Source organism: Capsicum annuum, unplaced genomic scaffold (genome assembly GCF_002878395.1).
Source record: "Capsicum annuum cultivar UCD-10X-F1 unplaced genomic scaffold, UCD10Xv1.1 ctg4984, whole genome shotgun sequence".
Lineage (NCBI taxonomy): Eukaryota > Viridiplantae > Streptophyta > Magnoliopsida > Solanales > Solanaceae > Capsicum > Capsicum annuum.
The window spans coordinates 34,257-54,019 of NW_025857660.1; the positions used below are offsets into that span (position 1 = coordinate 34,257).

At 37.1% G+C, this 19,763-nt stretch overlaps 1 protein-coding gene across 2 annotated transcripts in view; it reads right to left on the minus strand.

The window, feature by feature from the left end:
- Nucleotides 1-5,245: 5,245 nt before the first annotated feature.
- Nucleotides 5,246-19,763, minus strand: part of LOC107865060 (lysine-specific demethylase 5A) — a 29,572-nt gene continuing 15,054 nt past the window's right edge. For both annotated transcript variants that reach the window (XM_016711422.2, XM_047403927.1), the window contains exons 14-34: nt 17,237-17,320; nt 17,027-17,143; nt 16,739-16,946; nt 16,591-16,655; nt 16,270-16,328; nt 16,050-16,181; nt 15,789-15,945; nt 15,384-15,716; nt 14,116-14,295; nt 13,899-13,960; nt 10,665-10,743; nt 9,502-9,648; nt 9,261-9,394; nt 8,390-8,510; nt 8,233-8,306; nt 7,805-7,949; nt 7,377-7,526; nt 6,256-6,351; nt 6,078-6,173; nt 5,784-5,986; nt 5,246-5,538 (exon numbers count right to left, since the gene is read on the minus strand). In XM_016711422.2, the coding sequence (XP_016566908.2) occupies nt 5,298-5,538; nt 5,784-5,986; nt 6,078-6,173; nt 6,256-6,351; nt 7,377-7,526; nt 7,805-7,949; nt 8,233-8,306; nt 8,390-8,510; nt 9,261-9,394; nt 9,502-9,648; nt 10,665-10,743; nt 13,899-13,960; nt 14,116-14,295; nt 15,384-15,716; nt 15,789-15,945; nt 16,050-16,181; nt 16,270-16,328; nt 16,591-16,655; nt 16,739-16,946; nt 17,027-17,143; nt 17,237-17,320 (2,883 nt within the window). In that variant the 3' untranslated portion in view covers nt 5,246-5,297. The remainder of the gene's footprint in view (nt 5,539-5,783; nt 5,987-6,077; nt 6,174-6,255; nt 6,352-7,376; nt 7,527-7,804; nt 7,950-8,232; nt 8,307-8,389; nt 8,511-9,260; nt 9,395-9,501; nt 9,649-10,664; nt 10,744-13,898; nt 13,961-14,115; nt 14,296-15,383; nt 15,717-15,788; nt 15,946-16,049; nt 16,182-16,269; nt 16,329-16,590; nt 16,656-16,738; nt 16,947-17,026; nt 17,144-17,236; nt 17,321-19,763) is intronic.

Below are 19,763 nucleotides of genomic sequence, written 5' to 3' on the forward strand. Positions count from 1 at the left end.
GTGCTTTACTGAGAAATTGCTCAGGTTTTAGTTTACAATCTGTAGTTTTGGTCTAAATCTTATATTTGTGTTAAAAAGATTCACTTAGTATGTATAAATAATCTATCCACAACCTAATAAGTCATCTTTCTAGAATTCAGAATCCATAAAATTTGAAAATCTTAGCTCCGCTTCTCAGTGAGCTCATCGTCTGCTGAAACTGCTCACTGTTGTCTCTATGGGTAGATGGGGGATGCGAATGACCACAGCCACATCTTACAGAATCATCGATGCATTTTCTCACCGTGATGAGAAATATTTGGAGGTTCACATTCTAATTAATCATCAAAGCATGTAGACCAGTTGAATCCGCTCTACAATAACAGCACAGAACCAAGATCAAACTCTTCAATTAAGAGTCACCAGAAACTATTGTTTCATTGAACTACTATCAAACTTTCTAAACAGCAAAATACTCATAATAGAATGGAAGTTGATATGAGATCTAAAGTAAGAAAAGAACATTCTGATTCTAAGTCCAAACTGTATTTGCTTAAAAAACTGAACTAGAAACTTTAACGAGCCATTGCATGCAGATAATTAGATAAACAGACCATCTGTCTATGATGAGGACTAGCTTTCTCCAACTAATCGAAAGCTATTTGTAAGACTGTAGGCGGCGAGTGGTGGATTCAATCCCTTGGAGAGCTTCCTTCTTGCACCGCTCAATTTCCCTCTGCACTTCTTTAGCTGCCTCCATTTGTGTACCAAGTATTTGAACCTCGCCTAGTTTAATCTTATGGTATGCTTTATATTTTTGCTCATCATCTTTTGAACACTTATGATACGGGAATTCCTAGCTCGAGACCTTTCACACGAAGCCAAGCACGTGAGTTGCAATGACTCCAAGCCTTGTTCACATTCTTGGCCATGTGTGAGGCCCTTGTGAGCCCATCTAAGGGCCTATATTTAATAAAATGTAAAGAGGCCCACCAAGACACCCCAAACCCACCCACTTAAATGTCAGGTCTTTGTCCCTCCTTTCTAAGTTACTATATAAGCCATGTATAGGGCTAGTCTTGCTTTAGTTCATTCCTATTATTCAAGAAACAAAGACTTGTAAATTTTTTACTTCTCTTTCTCATCATTTGGAAAGGCCAAAACCAAATTCTCACTAGTAGAGTGATACTAGTGTTGTATCTTGGCTAGAAACTAGGTTCTTTGAGTTCCTCTTGATCCAAGTAAGAACTTGGTATTGATATTTATTAGTCTTAGGGTCCTTTCTCTTGTTAGGGTTCTTAGATTAATGAATATTGTGTGTCAAGTTTCTATCTCTTTCTTTGTAAATCTTGTTAACATTGTGTTGTTAAATATAAAAGTCTAGTGAAGCCGTGTGGGGCTCTTTCGATTCACTAGCAATATTGTCTTTATTGTTCTTGTTGTTAACTCACTTTTCTAGTTCAAACAAGTGTTGCAAGCCTAGTGAAGCCGTGTGTGGCCATTTTCGATTCACTAGCACTTTGTTGTTCATCTTGTTGTTCTTGTGTTGGTTGGAATCTCTTGATACGCACTTAGCATTGTATCAACTTCCATCTTGTTCAATATGAGCAATCTTTCGTTCCAATCTGCGAATCCTCTTTCTTGCATCTTCTATCAGCTCTATTTCATCTTCTATTTGCCTCTTTAGAGGTTCTTTTTTCTCCTTAGCCATTTTTTGATTTGCTTGAGCTTGTTCAATCGACTCTTCAATATCATTCACGCATATAATCTAGATATTTGTTCTCCAATTCTGGAATAGCCAACATATCTAGTTTTCTCTCAGCGGTGAGTAGATCAAATTTATAAGCAATGAAGTCCTTGACATCTTTGTGGAGCAAAGCATAGTCAGCACCAAACCAATTCAACGTGGTAAAAGTACGGTTGGCAAAAGTAACCATTTCATCCACGCTAGTCATCTTCTCAGAAGTGAGCTGAGTCACCAACATAGACTTGACTTCATCCGTGATCACTTTTTGTGATTTTTCATGCACTTGGGAAGAAAATCCATTTGCACTCACATGTGTTTCTTTTGCTGCCTTCAGTCTTGACAAAGGATTTAGCTTGAACTTTGTCTCTTTCTGCTCGTCCTCTTCATCGCAAGGAATTAGCAAAGGCCTATCACTTGTTGACCCCCATGGTGGCATAGGAGGTTGGGGAACTAGCTTTGGAGCATTTGAACAGGACATCAACACTCGCTTGGGAATAGCTTCATCTGATCCTGTTGGTGGCACATGAGGTGGGGGAACTAGCTCTGAAGCATTTGTGCTTGTAGAAACTCGTGAAGAAGTATCTCCGTTTGATCCTGTTGGTGACGCAGGAAGTGAAAGAACTACTGCTGGAGCTGTTCCTGGTGCTGCCGCATTAACTGTATCAACAGTTATAGTTCAAGATATCAGAAGAAACAATGAAACGGGCATGTGATCCTCCAGAATGCAGATATATATAATAGTACTTTAGTTGAGAACCCAAATGCCAAGAAACTACTTTAGTCTTGTAAAGATTTCAGCTTTTGGATGTTTCACTAAAGAAACAAGAAAGACAAGGGCACCCCAGGTTTGATATATTATGCTACACAGCCAATATATGTACAGTTTAGTAACTTCAAGATTTTTTCAGGCAACAGCACTGAAAGATCGACTCAGAGCGAAGGCAAAGACTTGTATGTCATACTATCTTCACTAATCTTTAGCAAACAATTGAAAAATCAAATAATCTTGTAGGTCATACTATCTTCACTACTTATCTTTAGCAAGCAATTGAAAAATCAAATACTCTTGTACTGCAGTGAATATGCAAATAAAGTTGAATTGATCTCAAACTCTATCAGTAGCAAGAAGAATAACTCTTGTCAAGTAAGATTTGGAACTAAATAGTTTGTCTTCAAGAAAAATTATGATTTCAGAGGAGCTCTCCAAAACATGGGATTGATGTCATTAGCGAATAATCAAATCAACGTCTCAGTCTATTATACCATACTAAATACAGATAAATTAAATAAGCTATATGACCGGCACCTTTTCCTTAACAGCTGATCATTTCTTTTGAACACCTTTCACTGTTGGGCTGCATTTTAACAAATGATCATAGGATGTAATAAGATGCGATAATCATATTACCAAGCTCTAACAAATACATTCAATCTTGCTCGGTCTACTTCCCGCTAAACACACATAATATAGAGAATGAAAAAGTTCATACCAGTGGTCTTCAAGGATTCAAATCAATAATCAACTGGTACTCAAAACAAATCCTTAATTACTAGGGAAAAACAACTGGATCCAGTTCATCAAGACACAGTAGAAAGTGAAAACCGTTCAGAAGAAACAGATACCCCTACATTGATGAAGAAAACCAAATAGGAAGCAGCCAATCCATCTGTTTTTCATTAATGCATTTACACATACATTTTGAGCCGGGGGTTATCGGAAACAGCTTCTCTATCTCACATCTGAGGTAGTGGTATGGACTGCGTACACTTACCTCCCCTCCCCCCAGACCCCACTTGGTGGTAGTATACTGGGTATGTTGCTATTGCATTTACACATACATCATCAATTACTAATACCAATTCAAGAGCAAAAAATTTAACATCATACTCTTATTTGTCAAAAAATTAGCTAATAACTTAAAAGTTTCTTCTGCTCAGTCCAGCATAGAGTCTACATTCAATTTCGGCAACAACATAATACCAAGTGTAATCCCACGGGTGGAGCCTGGGGAGGTTAGAGTGTACGCAGACCTTACCCCTACCCTGTGGACGTAAAGAGATTGTTTCCGAAAGGCCCTCAACTTACAGTCAGTTTCGCAGAGTACAGACAAGACAGAAGACACGTCTGAGATAGGGGTAAGGTCTGCTACACTCTACCACCCCACTTTGTGGGATTATACTAGGTATGTTGTTGTTGCTGTACACAAAAGATACAAGGCAAATGCAACTAATTATTCAGTTTAAGAAAAACCTCAAATGAGGTTTGTTTATGAATGCAGATATACATGATATTATTTTAGTAGAACCCCAAGTGCCAAGAAACTACTATAATCTTGTAGGGCACGCAGGAGGTTGTTAATTTGCGTTGAACAGCTAGCACAAAATATTAAACACCCTCTTGAAAAACTGAAAATCATGCATGTAAAGGTTTGTTTTTGAATGCAGAAATACAAGATATCACTTTAGTAGAACCCCAAATGCCAAGAAACTACTATAATCTTGTAAAGATTGCATCTTTTTGATGTTTCACAAAAGAAACAAAGAAAATAAAGGGCACCCCAGGTTGACAAATTGTGTTACACAGCTTGCTAGCACAAAATACAATATGACCATTCCTTAGACCCCGCACATGGACTGCCCTTTTTTAGCTAAACAGGCTGTAAAGAAAATCTCGTGTCTTTTTATACTCCAAGTTTTCTACATTCTCAACTCTCCTAATACAACAATTTTATTACAAGGGAAAAAGTTACCATAAATCCCAGAGACTTTTCTGTACTTCTTTTTCTCAAAGGTGAGCCAACCTTTGAGTGTTGGAGATGAGGTAGCTGCTGCTTGTTGAAAGCTTGACCTTGTTGTCACCATTTTTCTTTTCAATGGAGTTTGAATAGTTATTTTGTTTTCAAAAATTCAAAAACCAGAAAGAAAACAGTACTATTATTTACTGTCCAGTCAAAGCTGTAGGGTGGTACTGGACAAAAAGGATTGTTTTTGCCATTTAAGGCAAGAATTTACTCAGATAGTTTTATGAGAATAAATTTTCTGCACACAATTTGTGCCTGCCTGTACTTTTCTTTTGAAAAAATAGCTGTTGAGTTGGTTGGTAGATTTTTATTTAGCACCAATTTAACGCAGAAAAGGACAAGGGGAAAGAAAAGGAAAATGACAAATTCTGAGTAACAAGATTCCTAAACAATATTTGCATGAAATAGCTGAACATAGTTTAATGAAAACACCTTTATGAACTTGTCAATTTATTTTGAATTTTCTAAGTTTTTTTTTTTTTAAAAAAAAAAATAGCCTGGTGCATTATAAGTATTTTACAATTTAAATTTAATTAATTGACTTGCAAATATATGTGCAGGAACAACCACTGGTGCGGATTGAGATGCCTTGGTTTCGAGACGTGGATATTAAAAAATCTTTGGTAGGAAGCACTTCTCCGGCCCTCTAGCGCGGGTACCGAGGAAAATGTGAAATGATACTATTGTAATCATCATAAGACAGAAGGGAAGTGAAGAATTGCCAAAGGCTCAAAAAAATGAGAATCGATAAGAGACCAAAAATAAGGTATTTACACAGATGAACTATTTTGCACAATAATAAAGGGAGATAAGCTCTCAAACTGTGACCTTCTACGAGCTACTCTTCTATATGGTTTCCTATTTTTCCAGAATAACTGTTCAATATTACTAGTACTTGATATATTAGCAGCAACATCCACTCTCTCCCATTTGGTTTTTCTTGATTTCCTTGTTGATTCTCTGTGTCGCGGGGAAGGCGTCTGAGGTACCTCGTGTTTGCCACTGATGACCCTGCAGTTCAAACGAGCAGTCAGAAACTTATATCGCGACTAGTCTTAACATTAGTATGAGTTCATTGACCATATAAGACGGTTCATCTAGATGACCAAAGAACTCGGAGTCTTGAACCTATCAAATTTAAATTCTAGATCCACCTCCGGAAGCATGCTTTTCTTTCGTTTTCAAAGAACACAAACGGATTATTTACTTCAAGCAATTACAAGTTGTTAAAGGGAAAAAAAGGAGAGAATGCTCACCTCTCTTCGCCGCTTGTTGACATTGATGCAAAATCCTCTCCCTCCATGCAACAACATGCAGGGCAAATGTAAACTTTTGGCAGTGAGCATAACTTGATGCAATCAAAATGATACCATTCATCACATTTATCACAAGCAATCATCGGTCTCTGATCATAAGGTTTCCGACAAAGGCAATAAAGCATACTCCGATCCCTTAGTAACTGCATATTCCGAAAACATGTCCTAGTTAGATTTGATACGACTACACTCAACTTTCATCTTGAACAAGAGTAGCTCTCTTTAACATTTTACCTTAAGCTCCTTTTCACATGACACGGGTAAATTTTCACCCTCCATGATGAGCTCAAAAACCTTATCCAATCCAAGTGCGCCCCCATCTGTTGAAACCTGGTACAAGGAAGATGGTTAAGGATGATACCATGTATCAAGAACGTAACCATTGAGATGCATTACATGTACACTTTTTTACCTTCTTTGCCATATCAGCCCACTGCGACGCAATGTTCTTCACTTCGGTCAGCCTCTGTCTAAAATAATCTTCTGAAGGAATGCCGACAGCTAGTCCCTGGAGTAGTATTGAACAATCAACATATCAGGCTATAATTTGTTGGGTTGCAAGCATTTCCAATGATAACCTCGCGCCAATGATAAACCGAAAAATATCAAGAAATGATCTACTAAGGTCGGAACGTTTTTATCATTAGCCAAAGGGCAAAAAATGTTATCATAGCCAGAGGGCAAGAAATGTATTCTATTAAGGTCCGCATACTCATGAACTACATTCCTGATTCACAAAAAGCGCCATATGAAAATGAGAGTTTCAGCAGTGGTGAACAAGCTGCAGAGAGTAGAGCCCACTCATTTCGACAATGAGCCTGATGAGAAAACTAAACAGCCAAAGGTTTTTAAAGAGTCGTAATTAATTTCTTACGCTCGTTCAACTATCAGTTCAACTGTTGAAACATTATTAGACTGGGGTTTGCTAAAAAATTTATCTTAACAGGTTCAGTCTCTTGATGGTTATTGAACAGAAAAGAGTGACAATAGGCCTTTCCAGTCGGAAGTTAAATAAGATTGCTCGGAGACATAAGAATCTAACAGAGATCCTAAAACTTCATAGTTCCACTAAAAGTATAGTAAAATTGCCCGTGATCATAAGAGATTTTCCACCTTTAAAAGGGCAGTCCGGTGCACTAAAGCTCCCGCTATGAGTAGGGTCCGGGAAAGGCTGGGCCACAAGGGTCTATTATATTTAATTCCAATTTCCTGATGTCCTGCAGTTATGTTACGGATCTGGAAATGATTATCATGTGGATGTGTATCCATATCGGGTACGATATATAATTTGCAGTTTTTTAGTTTATTTAGAAGGATCTATTGCAGCACACTTGAATAATTTTTACCCTGTATGACAAGGTAAAAGAGAGGTCCATGTGAAATAGAACCAGCAAATTTCCTTTAAAAAAAAAAAGAAAGAAATGAACATCATTAATATACGAGCTAGAACCTGTGGAAAGTGCGCTGGAGCCGCCCAAGAAAAATAAATAGATCAATCAATATACAAATAAGGCAAGTGAAAGTGCAGCATACCTCTTTTAAATGCCGTTGAAGCACTTGAATTGAGGGTTTGTGTGAACCGTCTAATAATCTCTGAGCTCTGATTTTCCAAGAAGTTCTTGCTAATGCCAGCTCGATTTTGCTGTTCGACTCGGAATCATATGCACCAACAACATGTACAGCCTATGAAGTCAACAGAAAGTGAAAATAAGTTCCAAGTAGAGATTTTAAAGCTAATATTCTTACATGCTCACAGAAAAAAGTGTGAATTAATTGATCCCAAAATCAAGTTAAATGCCCAAAATGATGAAGGCAAGACACAAAAAAATAACATGCCCACATCAATGAAGACACCCCCAAAGATACACATCAGCAGGAGAAAGCACTATCATATGAGCGACACAAAACAGGTCTACACTAATATTGTCATTGCAACTGAATGCTGAACAGATATTTGGTACCTTCAAAGCGACACATAACTTTTTAGCAATAATGCTAAGATCTTTATCTGAATAAGACAAAACAAACTTGACGATCTCTTCTACACGAGCTTTGAAATCGAGAGCTTTTTGAGCAATTTGATGAAGTACAGTTCTTTCCTGAATCCTGCCAGGAGAATGTCAATGGTTAAATGAGACTTTATAGACTTTCTATCATATGATTCTAAGGTCAGAGTTGCACACTAGTAATACAATGATACTAAAAGCTGCTTAACGCAACATCCACCCACTGCCAGAACTCCTCCTTACCCACATTTTCCCAACCAAAATGAGAAGTTAAAGAAAAAAAGAGAAGAAGAAAATTGGTATCCAAGCATCCTGCTCAGTTTGAAAAGCAGTTCTGAGTCTTCTATCACAGAATTTCAATTGAAACAGACAATTATCATTACCATAAACATAGATGTTCATCATCTGATAAGAGCTCAACAAGCTTGTGCAACTTGAACTTCTTCCTTCCAATATTCTGCAATAAGTAAAACGAGATATCAGGCATTACTACAAACTGTAGTACAAAGCTCATTCGGAGAGCTACTGGGTCAAGCATACCAGAGGATCACTTCCATTTCTCGATATTTTTCCACTGTTCATAAAATGACAATAAGGACAACTAAAAACTTTAGAATCATTGGGATCTCCTGGTGACCCTCCAATGCACTGCAAGTGGAAGCTGTATAGAAGCATAACAATTTTTGTAAGTGATAACGAAAGCAATCTTCAGATGAAAAATAATTAATAAATAGTTGCTTGAAATCAAAATAGTCCTATTTTTCCTTGGTTGAGGGAAATTAATAGCCCGTTTGGCCAAGCTTCTTGGAAACTACAGGTACTTTTTTAAAGATGCATGGCCGAGAAGGAAAAGTGTTGTTGAGCATTAGTAGAAGCAGAAGAAGAAATTAGTTTCTGCCAAGACAAACATATCCTAGTCAAAAAATTATATTTATCAAACTATTTGATATCAACTTAACCCATCTGTCTCTCAAATATAAGTACAACCCTCTTTCCCTTTTCCTTTCTTGTTTTACCTAACAATTTATCTTGATATATTTAAATCATTTGTAGAAAAAATAAGTAATTATACAAGATATTCAATACTATTACTTTGGTTTAACTATGTCTATATTGATAAAAATTTAAGTACGTATGTTAAATTTATGTTTTCTATTTTAACATAAAAAATTTTGAATGAATTGGTGATACACAAACTACAACTTTCCAAAAGTCCTTATCTGAGAAGCTATTTTGACAAAAGTACTTCTGAAAATAAGATGTTTTTGGAAGATTGACCAGATAGGTTCCAAGTGTTATACCACCTCTGGAAAACTGGTAATAACAAACAGTCTATCAAATCCCCTCTCCCAAACATCTATATCAAAACAAGAAACACAAAATTAGTAAGTTAATTAACCAGATAAAGTACCAGTCATTGCAAGTAGAACATGTCAAAAGCTTCTGGTTCACACCATCAAGTGAGCAGAATATACATAACGCCCTTGCATTGGTCCGGTTAGAATACTCACAAATGCTGATTGATCTCTCAAGTGCGTTTTCAGTCTGCGGAATTCCATTAGATTGCATCACACATCTACCCCATACTAGCTATATAACCAGATCAACAAAGCTCAACAGGAACAAAATAAAAGGAAAAAACAACTTTAAACCTGTGAAAGAGCTGTAAGCAGGTGAGCATCTCTGACTGAAGGATGTAAGACATCCTCACACCGGCGCTTCCACTCCTCTGTCTTATGCACCTCAGAAAAAACCATGTCCAGTTCTGAGCAACTGAAGGCATCATTATTCCCTTTTTCCTGAACGTGTTTGAATCACCAGACATTCAGTAACCATGAAAATCAATGAATATCACATGATAGCAATACATGGTATGAGAAAACGTGTTTGAAGCTCCAAAATATAAGAACCGTGAAAATGGCTCGATATTAAATATTAATTTCTTAGGGAGGTTGAGAGCATTTTTTGGGTCAGTTCGATGGATAAAAGTTCACAATTGTGGACAACAAGCCAGGTGAGAACCAACGAATCACATCAATGGGAATTTTTTCATTATCAATTCTCCATAAGTTTCTTCACTAGTCTGTTACTATTTTTCCTTTCGCTCACTCAATTTCTACATATAGTAGTAGGACGGAAAACTTCCAGACAAGCCGCCCTGCCGAATCAATCTCCATAAGGTTAACTGACAGCACGAATCTGAATCAGAACAATAATAATATACCCAATGCAATCCCACAAGTGGGGTCTAGAGATGGTAAGATGTGAGAGACCTTACCCCTACCTTTTTGGGGTAGAGAGGCTATTTCCATAGACCCTCGGCTCAAAAGAAATTTAATCAAAGCAAGATTGAAAGAAGAATTTGAATCAGAAGTGAGAAAACAATAGCTCCAGTTCAAATGGTTGGTGATAAGAACTAAGACCGTTTTTGTATTATGAGCCGCGTAGAAAAAGGAAAAATATAGAGAAAACGAATCACATTGGTTATCCCCTCTTTTTCAAGAAAAATGCCCCGTGTGCTCCATTTGGCGGAAAAATTCAAATGCCCTAATTTAACAATCTATACAAAAGTAGCCACGAGAACAAAGACAGAAGATGAGACACTAAACTACTTTTCCAACTTCCAGCATAATAGCAACTCATTAAGTGAAAATCCAACACAACAAAAATACTCCAATAACAAAATTTCCAAAATAGTAAAAGCTACGACTTCTACTAGGAGAGAAAAGGAAAGTAGTTCTAACATAAACTAAAGAGTTCATGTTGACCTTGAAAAAGAAAGAAAGAAAGTACAGCACACAAAAAGAAATGTTACCTTAAGTTGCAGCAACTGATCCCATGATCGATCCGTAAAGTCGAGGGCAAAAAATAAATGCACCTGATCCAGCCATGAGCTGCAAAAGTTTAACTTGCTAAGTGATAAAATCATAAAACTAACTAAAAAAGTAACTTGACGAAAGTAAACAAGAAAAAAAAATAGATATGGCAATGCATCTGCCAGGGGTTTTTTGATATCAATCAACAATAATTCCCTGCTTAAGACATACTTTCATCTGCTATAGTCATTCCCCTTATTACTTTTGGAACTCTGTACACAATTATCTCCTGAGTCATCCTTTCATTGACTTGTCGTTGTTTTCTGATACTTGACTTCTCCCTATACTTTCTTTTACCAGGCTGAGTAGATAAGGTTTATACCGGGATGGTGGTGCAGTAGGTTTATGCCAAATTCTACCAACATAACAGTTGTAACTTTTCCACAATTGCCAACTGAAATCCTAACCCAACCTTTCAGTAGAAGCAAGAGACTAAATTAGATAACAGTTAATTATTACAATACTTATAATATCTACACTACCTTAAAAGCATGAACACCAAAACTTAAAATCAAAATAACTAAATTACCCCTCTAAAATCCAATTGTCCAAATTATTACGAAAAAATCTGACACCTAATGAAAACTCATCATTTTAATAGTCAGGACCAGTTTCAAATTTGTTTGTACTTTCCACTCTTCTCGGCTCTCACACCCATTCCACCTTTATGTTTTCGCATCATCTTTCAACATCCCTCAATTTCGATTACAAATGAATATTCAAAAAAACAAGCAATCTGAAGGGAGACTACAACAGTTGCACACTTTAGAACTACAATTATCCATGAGCGATGTTGGACGCCCAATACTTTTTCCTGATTAACTAGGTCAGTGATAAAAACCATTATTGTTATATTGCCACACTATTTGATTAAAAATCCAAACATCAAGACGAAGATTTACTTTATTTTTATCTTATTATTAGTAGGCTTTTTCATATTTTTACACAAACTAAGAGAGAATATTTGAAGGGAGTATTTGTGTCGAAAAATGTAGTATTTGATCATTACACTTCGAAGGACAATATAGGAGTACCACATAATTTTGTCATTTAAATCAAGTATTATTTCAAAAAAAATTAAAGTAAAAAATTGATGTGCAATATCTGAAATGACAAAGAAGTTCTGCATTGTAGAAGCAAACTTGAAGGGAAGTTTTTGAAATTATCCCAAAATATGATTACATATGTGTTTAAAACAAAAAAAGGAACAAAACGAATAGCCTAAGTAATATAACAAATTAACTATAGAATTGATTATTATTAATACAAGATATTGGATATATAGGAAGTAGAAGCTTCCCATTATATTAACTGTAATGTTCAATATTCTGTGAGTCAATTATATATCTCACTTAATGTTTACGACATGTATAGAAAATGTAATAATTATATATTGCCATTTTGTATGAAACAATCTAATAACTTTATTGCGGATCATTAGCTAACAAGCATAGACCTAAGAGAAATATAGTTAAAATATCAAAAATTGACAAATTATGATTACATACATAAGCTATGTTATTGTTTTGTTTTAGTTTGTCAATGTGTCGGGTAATATGATGGTAACTTGTGTACATGATTAATAGTTGATTAATAATATTCAAGGGAGTAGAGATATTGAAAATTACTAAACAAACATAAAAGACAAGAAATATTAAAGGAATATTTGGATAGAACAAAGTAAATATAGAATCGATTACTATTAATATGCATGGAGTGTTGGGTAGAAGAAATAGAAGCTTTCAGTTAATTAATTACAGTTTTCAATATTCTATAGATTGTAATGTTTATGATATATATGAGCATGGAAAAGAAAACTCAATACATTAAAACTCAATATATTACTAACACTAAGTGTGAACGGAGTAAAAAGGATATTGAGCAAAGTAAGCTAACAAGCATAGACTTTAAAGAAATAAAGTTGAAATATTAAAAGTAAACCTAAAATATAAAATCACACTATAATAGTACAAATTTAAAGGATGATCAACAAAATACATATCTATAATATGTGTTTTGGGAAATACTTTTACCATGACAATAGAAAGAAGTTATGTCAAGCTATATTAACATCAATTTTGCTTATCGTCAAAAGAAAAGAAGCCTCCAATTTATTTTTGGACCAAAGAATTTTTATTGTTGTTGTAATGTCCAAAGAAGAAAAAGAAAATACTATGAATAACGTTGTTAAAATACTTCCTCAGCTCGTCAATAGTTGTCCGCTATTGACTTAGAACACAGGTTAAGAAATAGTAAATGATAGGGGTAATTTTACAATATTACCCTTTAAATATAATTAATTTAATTCTTTGTTGGGTAGTGACAGTAATTAATAAGGGTAAAATGGGTAGAAATGAGTAAATCATCTATTGATTTTCCAAACTGGACAAGAATTGTTAGGCATCTATTTTAAGTGAAGTGGACAAGTAAAGATGGACGGAGGGAGTAACACATTTGAATCAATAAGTAAATATAATTTCCAAATTAATTATTAGGTTATTTGACCTTACAAATTTTTTCCACGTAAAGTTTAATAGCCAACATAATCAGTTTTCTTTCATACATTTACTCTAATGAAGATATTAGTAGTGAGATTATGTTTCGCCTTTTTAACCTCCCCAGACCGCACTTTGTGGGAATACACTGGGTATGTTCGTGTAGATTCGACAAGTCATCATATGACGATCCATGTTAATCATTCATAACGAATTATACTTTATTAGTTCACGTTTAATTGTTTATTCCGTTTTCAATAATATTGATGTTTTATAAAAACGCATATTATTACACGGCTCGGCATACACGTGCAACGCACGTGCTGGAAAACTAGTTTAAATAAAAGTAACAACTATTAATTCAAAAAATAGAGAAAATTGTGTGAAGAAAGTAGCGAGTTCCATCGATCTAAACAGCATCTAAGATAGTTTCTCAAAAGAGAAAACTTGAGACTTACATGCATTCACCAGAGGAATCCAAGAAAGGAAAACGGAAGAAGCATAAGATATTTTATCAATAGTATGCGATATTATTTCTAAACAACATGGAGAAACTTTAGGTCTCTCCAATGCCACACTTGATAGTCGCTAAAGAAGCTATCTTTGGACATCATGAAATGTGATGACAAGCAGATACACACCCCACAAACATGAAATCTGCATCAGTAAGAAACTTACTTGTGTTTCTCAATAGCCTTCTGAAGCTGACTAATCATTGCAGGAGATGAGACAAGAACGTTCTGCAGCAAGAAAGCACCAAATAAAGAACAATAACGTTCACATGTCAACGAGGATAAGTAGAATGTAAATCAAATAGTAGTAACATCAAAATACCTATCACAAAAGAGGAGGAATAAATCTCCATAAAGGCTATAGAAGATGGACGAAAAGGTACCTGATACTGTCTGAGAACTTCTTCAGCATCACTTAAGTTGGATCTTCCAGCAGTGGACTGACTGGAGACTTCCAAAGCTCTATTAAGCCAATTCACCCAATCAATTAAGGCAATACACAAACTGCAAGTTGTATACATAACAGGAAGGTGGCTCGCGATCTCCAAATTCGTCTTGACTTCCTGAAGCAACGTTAACAAATAAACTAAAGCACATGCACCATCATTTTAAGAGGGACAGATGAACAGTAAAAAATGCCTTAACCAGGTGCACCATAAAGGCAACAAATTCATTAAACGGGGAGGTAAGACAAACTATGGAATTAAAAGGCTTACATGTGGAGAGACAGATCCAAGAGTTCTTAATCATAAAGAGAGAAAGTCTAATGCGCCAAATTAGGGGCTAAAGAAAATAAACCATCTGATACCCCACAAAAGATGAAAAGAAAAGGTCTAAGCTCCAACAACAGGGTAGTTGGCAAGCATATGAAGGAAGGAGAAACGGGATAAGGGTTTAGGGTGTCATACGTTATCACACTAGCGATACTCTTGAATGAGGTGTTGCTTCACTAAGCTAGCTACCATCTTCAGGTCAGCAAGATAGTTTACCGTTTACAACTTTTATGTTTTGCCAACATGACAAAAGGATAAGGGATGAACCAGGAATGGTACTCCAACTACACCACCACCTGTAGTTTCCAAACTTAGGTAGATTTACATGAACCGAAGAGATATACCATGTAACTTAGCAAACCGGCTAAAAGAGAATTGTGCTCCAAAAAATAACCATCAACAACTAATCAACAACTATTCGCACAGTACACCTTTAAAATCCACGGTGATGACAGACTAAAAGGTATTAGAGCTGTTGTTCCTCGAATATGGGCAATACCAGAGGCAGAATATGGGACCAGAAAAAAAAAATTTAAGCTCTGGATACCAAAAGAAGCCAAAGAAAACAATTAAAATCACATCTATTTACCGCAATACTAAGGAGTGCATGCACAGTCATGACGAGAAGAGCCAAAACCACAATTCAATGTCCAGATCTATCTCTCTTTATAAAAGGGCAGCCCGGTGTACTAAAGCTACCGCTATGCGCGGTGTCCAGGGAAGGCCCCACCACAAGGGTGTATCGTACGCAGCCTTACCTTGCATTTCTGCCAGAGGCTGTTTTCAAGGCTTGAACTCGTGACCCTCCTGATCACATGGCAGCAACTTTACCAGTTACCAGTTATCCAGAACAGAAATCTTATGAGACAATTAATTACCTCAAGTGTTGGAATTGCAGTAGCAAAAGATAGAGCCCTAAAGCACCAACGAAGAGTAGAACAAGCATCTTGAAGTTTTGGAACCATATCAAACTTGAAACCAAGACCTTGACCTGCTTCTACAACAGATTCTATGGCTTGAATTTGTTTTTCAATTTTACTATGTCTGCTAAGTATTTCGTCATCTATATTTTCGACATTCAACAGCCACTCTGTATCATGCAAAGCAGAGCAAGCATCCTGCTCCCATCTGGTGCAAGTATCAAGCAATGTTTGAATCATCAGTTGTTCTCTCAGAGATAGCTTCAGAAGCTTAGATTCTGATACCAATATCTGCAGATATTACAACAAAGGATGTAAGAACTTCACTATATTTCAAAAAGGCAGAGTTTGCAAGTGATTTACCTTCAAATTTTCAACTTCAAGAGAAAGACTTGAACCAAGTTCCATAGAATCACGTGATAAAAAGGGCTGTGACCTAGATAGCCAAGACTTAGCCACCGATACCGCATCCTTGACTTCATCAAGAGAAGGAAAAATCATAGAAATCTCCTCTGAAGCCCTAATTATTTTGCAAAACATAAAATATTAGACGGGAAGTAGAATGAATACACAAACACACAAGAAATATGAAGCAATAACCCAAATCAGGGAAGGAGGCAACACCTTACAACATCCTCAAATTCAGATATTTCTTCCTTGTTTCTAAGGAGGCGCTTGGCTCTTTCCTCTAAGGATACAGCAATTTTTTTTACCTCATAAATATCAGCAAACAACTTCTCTTTCTCAATCTGCAATCTAGTGATATATTCGCATATCAAATGGGATGAAAAATAGGATTTTTCAAGAAAATCCTTACAAAGTAAACCGAAAATTGTAATATTACATGCTAGCCTCCATCAAAAGCTGCTCAATATAATCCATGGACATTTTGCAACCAAGTGCCTGCACGAAAGAAGAATTTCAGAATATTCAGATTTCAGATAGAGTAAGGAACTAGAGATTTTACGAGACCAAACTATCACAATGAATGATGAATTACTTTAGGTAGCTTAAGCGATTAGATGTAACAGCAGTCATGAACCATAAAAAGAATCGAATAGCCAAGAAAGAAAAAGGGAAAGAGGAATAGGACAAGATTAGAATGCCGAATATGTAACTTAATGATCCATAGCAAGTGATAGGAAAGAATGACCACTCAAGTTACCTTCAGCGCTTTTACCCTACAGCGAGCCTTCTTTAGCTCAATATCCAAACAAGGCAGCTCCTCAACTATGTCAAAAACATGAGAAATATTATAGACATTTGCAGTAGATCACAACTAGTAAACAAAAGATCGACTAAGATTTCCAAACCTTTAACTCTAAGCAATGATGCATCCTTTTGAATGCAAGTTAACTCATGGGCTACAGTTTCTTGATCCTCCCTTTCGCTGATGCCCAACAGAATATTATTAACACGCGCTATCCAAGACACGGTATCTTTATGGTATTGTCTCAAAAGCTCAAGCTCTGGAATGTTAACTGCAAAACCATCCCATCTGTTGAGAAGCGATTCAAGTTCCTGTACAACATCAAATGTGTCATTTATGCAATGTTCTACTTTCATCAACACTTTCAAAACTATGACCAGGTAGGAACAACCTTGACACTGAGAGAACCTTTCAACATCTCACAGCACTGAGATTGACAACATTCCACTTGTCTAATTAAATTTAGGAGCATTTCACCTTCAGGAAGTTGCACTTGAAGGCTTAAATTCTGGAAACAACAAAAAAAAAAAGTAATAGAATAAGCAACAAGTAATCCCAAAAAGAAAGACAGCATCAGTGAAAGCAAAAATAAACAGATCACCTCCTTCTCTAGTTTGTAGAGAATATCTGCCTCAACTCTTGCATAAGTCTCAGACACACATTTCCTTACTCTTTCAGCCCAGGCCTGAAAAAGCTCAATATGTGAGATTGTAAAGCAGAACCCATTCCATTTCTAACGATTGAGGCAGCAAATGACAATTCACCAAGAGTGAATTAGAGGTACCCTTTGAATTAATTTACAATCCTACCAGCATGAAGACACAAAGTTGATAAGACATTTGAAACAGCAAACGGTGATTCAGATAGCAGATGTCATACATCCAAAGCATCTTAAGTGAATGCACGTCACTTCCAGTTGGATATGTAAATACAGCACATTTCATGGGTTGCAGAGGTAATTCTAAATTGAATTAAATTGTGTCCTTAAATACAACTCAATTGAGCAAAAATGAATCAATGCTGAAACCATGTTAAAAGGATAGTTCACTTTTATTTCCTTATGACAGGCAAAAAGCATAAATGTACTTACTGATTCCTTCTTCTTTTGTCGACATTTAAAGGAAAATCTTTTGAAGATTTAACTATCTGCATTCTAACATGCACCATTGCAAAATGGAGACCATCTCCAAAGTTAATTGCCTCCTACGTGGATTATCCACTGAATCTGGACATCACTCATCATTTTTTTTTGTGTGTAATAAGGCTGAATCTTCCATCAGACATTTTTACATCGTCCAGTAAGTCTGTACAGGAGTCTAATCTGAAGAAGAAAGAAAAACTACAGTATCGTAACAGCTACCAATAGAAAAGGTGTGTTGGTCTGGTTTACTAAGGCCAAGGGTAAACTTTTCGATACTGAATGCTATTGCTTATTGTACTAGAGGGAGCAGACCTCTATGATCTTTCTAAAGCAAACCAATCCTGGTCTTCAAACCAAATAGCCAGATCAAATTCATTATCTTTCGCTCAAATCATTCTTGAAAGAGGAGAACATACAACAACAACAACAACAAACCCAGTGTATTCCCACTTGGTGGGGTCTGGGGGGGGTAAGATGTACGCAGTCCATACCTCTACCTCTGATGAAGTAGAAAGGCTGTTTCCGAAAGACCCCCGGCTCAAGTCACGAGATATCACACAAACACATAGTACAGCACAGAAGCAGATGACATAACATAGATACGGCACCCATAAGGAATATAAAACAGAGTAAAGCAGGAATGCAGGAATATAAAGCAGAGGAAAGCACACAGATTCGTAATAAACATGAAACACGGAACACGAAACACTAAATACGGAATCATAACAGGAATACACCCCCACCAATTAATTCCCTACACTAGCGACCCGAACTGGCCCTAATCCTCTGCCGTAATTCGCATCCTCCAAACCTTCCTATCTAGGGTCATGTCCTCGGTGAGCTGTAACTGTTCCATGTCCCGCCTAATCACCTCACCCCAGTACTTCTTCGGTCTACCCTTTCCCCGTCTAAAACCATCCAACGCTAGCCTCTCACACCTACGGACCGGGGCATCCATGCCCCTCCTCTTCACGTGTCCGAACCATCTCAATCGTGCTTCCCGCATCTTACACTCCACTGAAGTCACACCAACCTTCTCCCGGATAGTCTCATTCCGAACTCTATCCCCTCGGGTCAGTCCACACATCCAGCGCAACATCCGCATTTCTGCCACCTTCATTTTTTGGATGTGGGAGTTCTTAACTGGCCAACACTCCGCTCCATACAGCAAGGCCGGACGGACTACCACCCTATAGAATTTGCCTTTAAGCTTGGGCGGCACCTTCTTATCACACAGCACCCCCGATGCGAGTTTCCACTTCATCCATCCCGCCCCAATACGATGCGAGACATCCTCGTCAATCTCACCGTTACTCTGGATCACGGACCCGAGATACTTGAACTTATCCCTCTTCCCTACCTCCTGTGCTTCTAGCGTCACTCCTACCTCATTCTCCCGCCTCACGTCATTAAACTTACATTCCACATACTCTGTCTTGGTTCTGCTCACCCTGAACCCTTTAGACTCCAGAGTTTGCCTCCACAACTCTAATTTGTCATTCACACCCCCTCGAGTCTCATCTATCAGGACTACATCGTCTGCAAAAAGCATACACCACGGCACCTCCCCTTGGATACGCCGCGTCAACACATCCATTACTAACGCAAACAAAAAGGGACTAAGAGTAGATCCCTGATGCAATCCTGTCAGGACAGTGAAATGCTCTGAGTCTCCTCCCGCTGTCCTCACCTGGGTTTTCGCTCCCTCATACATATCCTTAATTACTCTGATATATGCCTACGGTACTCCACTCACCTCCAAGCATCTCCAAAGCACTTCCCTGGGGACTTTGTCGTACGCCTTTTCCAGGTCGATGAACACCATGTGCAGATCCTTCTTCCTCTCCCTATACTGCTCCACCAACCTCCGTACCAGGTGGATTGCCTCCGTCGTCGAGCGGCCGGGCATAAATCCGAACTGATTTTCCGAAATAAACACTATCCGTCTCAGCCTCACCTCGACCACTCTCTCCCATATCTTCATAGA